We start from the raw sequence: 5,000 nt of genomic DNA, 5'->3' as shown, positions 1-5,000 counted from the left end.
GATAGAAAGATAGATGGGTAGATAGTAAGATAGAAAAATAGATAAATAAAAAGATAGATGGGTAGATAGAGAGGAAGATAGGGAAATAGATGAATATATGTGGATTGAAAGAGATAAATAGATAGATAGATATGTATATACAAATATGGATAAATACATATATATATATATATATATATATATATATATATATATATATATATATATATATATATATATATATATATATGTATATATGTATATATATATATATATGTATGTATGTATGTATGTATGTATGTATGTATGTATGCATGCATGTATGTATGTATGTATGCATGTATGTGTGTGTGTGTATATATATGTATGTGTGTGTGTTTATATATATACATACATATATATATATATATATATATATATATATATATATATATATATATATATATATATATATATATATATATATATATATATATATATATATATATATATATATATATATATATATATATATATATACATTCACAGACGAAATACCAATGAAGAGGCTGTAACGCAGAGCGTGTTGCCGGCCCGCGGCGCCTCCTGGAGTCCCTGGCAGAGAACTAAAACGATTTAGTCGCGTTCAGAGTGTGGTGCGAGCGCAAGAAGGACGAAACTTCACGCATTTCGGAAGACACATCACAGGTCGGGGGAAAGTATACTGGAAGGGGCGTGGGTTAGCGTGAAGGCTTTGCGGGGCCCGTAGTAGTAGGAAGGAACTCATCCGCAGTTGCCGGATGAGGGACGTAGTGAAGAGACTAGCTTGTAGAAAGGAGTGAATCTCACTAGGAAAAAGGGATCCGCGAGCTTGTGGCGGAGGAGAGTTGGGCTTGGGAGGGAGAAGGGACGGCAAATCAAAGCCTTATTAGGCGTTGCAATTCCACTGACTTGCAGTGGAAGAGAAGGCATTGTGCTGGGAAAGCAGGTGCTTGTAAAGACGGAGGGAAGAGATATGAAACGGTCGGTGTTAAAGAGGCAGGAATTTGTAATAGGACATGAAGGACTACAAATTGAAGGAGCTTGTAACAGGTTTTGGAGTGGGAAAGGGAACAGGTTAGAACTGTAGGTTGCATGGCCCAGATGCAACCTCACACCACATTGAGTGATGGCCCTTGAGACAGTATTATGCTGAAATTATATGAAAATTCCTGTTTTCTTTCCACGCAGCTGGAACTTATCGACACTGAAGAGGTAAGGCTTTCTTATGCTCCCCCCTTTATTCTTTCATATTTTAACTTTTAATGCTGTCAATAATGTACGACATTTGGTAGGTAGTTTCTGTAGGGTATGAGTGAAGAAGGACCATAATATGCCTGATCATCCAAAGTTCGTTTTTCAAGGACGATAGCGGTGCAAAAATCACAATCTGAAGGTAAATGCTTTTATTGTGACACACTGGGATACAGGTGTCTCAGTTTAATACAGGCTCATGTTGCAATAACCCTCAGATACCGGCTACAAAAACACATCAACGTTGTAAAAAGAATAAACATGAGACTATATCTTTAAACGAGTCAGCATTCAAGCGGAAAACATATTAGCTAATAAAAAGATAATAATGATAACAGACAAATGACGAGACAAATAACATAGAAAGTAAGAGATGGACAATAAGATCCTCACATTCGCTCCAGTGCTTGCTGACAGCGTAGATTCTTGCCAGCGCATTCGCAGAGGCTCAAACGCTCCCCGCGGCCCGGCATTCCTCTGCTCCTCGAGAAACATTCCTTGAGACATTTCGACAGCGTCTCGGATTTCAGGATTTCTTGCAAACTCCTTACCATTATGGGGATTGCAAGACCCAGCGCTATAGCAGCTCGCAGATGCTCTAAACTGCGGCAGGACTCAAAATGGAAATTAGGGATCCCGCTAATGAAATGCAACAGAGCTGGATATTGCTTAAAGGATTGCAAACCTACACTTTTTGCTTATATAGGATCCGAATCAGGATTATAAAGATAAAGGTATGAAATAGAGAAAATGGATAAATAATGTTATAAATAGAGCTGTAAAATAAGTCCACTGTAATAACGTAATATCTTATACGGGAGAACAGCTTACGTTGTAATTTTGCGCTTACTTTTTGTGCTTCCAGCGCCTGGCCGTCCAGGCAAGACAGAACGGGGAGAAGATAGAGAGAGAGAAAGAGAAAGAGGGAGAAAGTGAGAGAGGGAGACGAAGATTTCAAGAAAGAGAGGGAGAGGAAGAGAGAGATGAAGACGGAAAATATGAGGGAGAGAACACTAACATAATAAACTAAAAGTTTATTACTCCAGGAAGCGTAGCGCCCAGGGAATCCAATATCGCGGAGGTTACTGCCACACGATACTTTATTGCAATCTGCCGATAATTGGCGCCTCTGGAACGGGTCGGCGTTGCAGGAGGGCGTTGCAAGAGGGCGTTGCAGGAGGGCGTTGCAAGAGGGCGTTGCAGGAGGGCGTTGCAAGAGGGCGTTGCAGGAGGGCGTTGCAGGAGGGCGTTGCAGGAGGGCGTTGCAAGAGGGCGTTGCAGGAGGGCGTTGCAAGAGGGCGTTGCAAGAGGGCGTTGCAGGAGGGCGTTGCAAGAGGGCGTTGCAGGAGGGCGTTGCAAGAGGGCGTTGCAGGAGGGCGTTGCAAGAGGGCGTTGCAGGAGGGCGTTGCAGGAGGGCGTTGCAAGAGGGCGTTGCAGGAGGGCGTTGCAAGAGGGCGTTGCAGGAGGGCGTTGCAAGAGGGCGTTGCAAGAGGGCGTTGCAGGAGGGCGTTGCAAGAGGGCGTTGCAGGAGGGCGTTTCAAGAGGGCGTTGCAGGAGGGCGTTGCAGGAGGGCGTTGCAAGAGGGCGTTGCAGGAGGGCGTTGCAGGAGGGCGTTGCAGGAGGGCGTTGCAAGAGGGCGTTGCAGGAGGGCGTTGCAAGAGGGCGTTGCAGGAGGGCGTTGCAAGAGGGCGTTGCAGGAGGGCGTTGCAAGAGGGCGTTGCAGGAGGGCGTTGCAAGAGGGCGTTGCAAGAGGGCGTTGCAGGAGGGCGTTGCAAGAGGGCGTTGCAGGAGGGCGTTGCAAGAGGGCGTTGCAAGAGGGCGTTGCAGGAGGGCGTTGCAGGAGGGCGTTGCAAGAGGGCGTTGCAGGAGGGCGTTGCAAGAGGGCGTTGCAGGAGGGCGTTGCAAGAGGGCGTTGCAGGAGGGCGTTGCAAGAGGGCGTTGCAGAAGGGCGTTGCAGGAGGGCGTTGCAAGAGGGCGTTGCAAGAGGGCGTTGCAGGAGGGCGTTGCAGGAGGGCGTTGCAGGAGGGCGTTGCAAGAGGGCGTTGCAGGAGGGCGTTGCAAGAGGGCGTTGCAGGAGGGCGTTGCAGGAGGGCGTTGCAGGAGGGCGTTGCAAGAGGGCGTTGCAGGAGGGCGTTGCAAGAGGGCGTTGCAGGAGGGCGTTGCAGGAGGGCGTTGCAAGAGGGCGTTGCAGGAGGGCGTTGCAGGAGGGCGTTGCAAGAGGGCGTTGCAGGAGGGCGTTGCAAGAGGGCGTTGCAGGAGGGCGTTGCAAGAGGGCGTTGCAGGAGGGCGTTGCAAGAGGGCGTTGCAAGAGGGCGTTGCAGGAGGGCGTTGCAGGAGGGCGTTGCAAGAGGGCGTTGCAAGAGGGCGTTGCAGGAGGGCGTTGCAAGAGGGCGTTGCAGGAGGGCGTTGCAGGAGGGCGTTGCAAGAGGGCGTTGCAGGAGGGCGTTGCAGGAGGGCGTTGCAGGAGGGCGTTGCAAGAGGGCGTTGCAGGAGGGCGTTGCAAGAGGGCGTTGCAGGAGGGCGTTGCAAGAGGGCGTTGCAGAAGGGCGTTGCAGGAGGGCGTTGCAAGAGGGCGTTGCAGGAGGGCGTTGCAAGAGGGCGTTGCAAGAGGGCGTTGCAAGAGGGCGTTGCAGGAGGGCGTTGCAAGAGGGCGTTGCAGGAGGGCGTTGCAGGAGGGCGTTGCAAGAGGGCGTTGCAGGAGGGCGTTGCAAGAGGGCGTTGCAAGAGGGCGTTGCAGGAGGGCGTTGCAAGAGGGCGTTGCAGGAGGGCGTTGCAAGAGGGCGTTGCAGGAGGGCGTTGCAAGAGGGCGTTGCAGGAGGGCGTTGCAAGAGGGCGTTGCAAGAGGGCGTTGCAGGAGGGCGTTGCAAGAGGGCGTTGCAGGAGGGCGTTGCAAGATGGCGTTGCAGGAGGGCGTTGCAAGAGGGCGTTGCAGGAGGGCGTTGCAAGAGGGCGTTGCAAGAGGGCGTTGCAGGAGGGCGTTGCAAGAGGGCGTTGCAGGAGGGCGTTGCAAGAGGGCGTTGCAGGAGGGCGTTGCAGGAGGGCGTTGCAAGAGGGCGTTGCAAGAGGGCGTTGCAGGAGGGCGTTGCAAGAGGGCGTTGCAAGAGGGCGTTGCAGGAGGGCGTTGCAGAAGGGCGTTGCAAGAGGGCGTTGCAAGAGGGCGTTGCAGGAGGGCGTTGCAGGAGGGCGTTGAAAGAGGGCGTTGCAGGAGGGCGTTGCAGTAGGGCGTTGCAAGAGGGCGTTGCAGAAGGGCGTTGCAGGAGGGCGTTGCAAGAGGGCGTTGCAGGAGGGCGTTGCAAGAGGGCGTTGCAGGAGGGCGTTGCAAGAGGGCGTTGCAGAAGGGCGTTGCAGGAGGGCGTTGCAAGAGGGCGTTGCAGGAGGGCGTTGCAAGAGGGCGTTGCAGGAGGGCGTTGCAAGAGGGCGTTGCAGGAGGGCGTTGCAAGAGGGCGTTGCAAGAGGGCGTTGCAGGAGGGCGTTGCAAGAGGGCGTTGCAAGAGGGCGTTGCAAGAGGGCGTTGCAAGAGGGCGTTGCAAGAGGGCGTTGCAGGAGGGCGTTGCAAGAGGGCGTTGCAGGAGGGCGTTGCAAGAGGGCGTTGCAGGAGGGCGTTGCAAGAGGGCGTTGCAGGAGGGCGTTGCAAGAGGGCGTTGCAGGAGGGCGTTGCAAGAGGGCGTTGCAAGAGGGCGTTGCAGGAGGGCGTTGCAAGAGGGCGTTGCAAGAGGGCGTTGCAAGAGGGCGTTGCAAGAGGGCGTTGC

The 5,000-nt window shown here is 52.5% G+C and overlaps 1 protein-coding gene across 6 annotated transcripts in view; it reads left to right on the top strand.

Moving 5' to 3' along the window:
- Positions 1 to 5,000, top strand: part of LOC113826817 (uncharacterized) — a 103,569-nt gene that overhangs the window by 36,826 nt on the left and 61,743 nt on the right. For 3 of the 6 annotated variants that reach the window (XM_070131334.1, XM_070131339.1, XM_070131336.1), the window contains exon 3: positions 1,189 to 1,212. The exons of the other annotated variants lie outside the window; for them this stretch is intronic. In XM_070131334.1, coding sequence (XP_069987435.1) covers positions 1,189 to 1,212 — 24 coding nt within the window. The remainder of the gene's footprint in view (positions 1 to 1,188; positions 1,213 to 5,000) is intronic. 6 annotated transcript variants of the gene reach the window in all.

This window comes from Penaeus vannamei, chromosome 16 (genome assembly GCF_042767895.1).
Source record: "Penaeus vannamei isolate JL-2024 chromosome 16, ASM4276789v1, whole genome shotgun sequence".
Lineage (NCBI taxonomy): Eukaryota > Metazoa > Arthropoda > Malacostraca > Decapoda > Penaeidae > Penaeus > Penaeus vannamei.
Note: the sequence above shows the minus strand (reverse complement) of the source record. Positions and strands in the feature narration are given on the sequence as shown.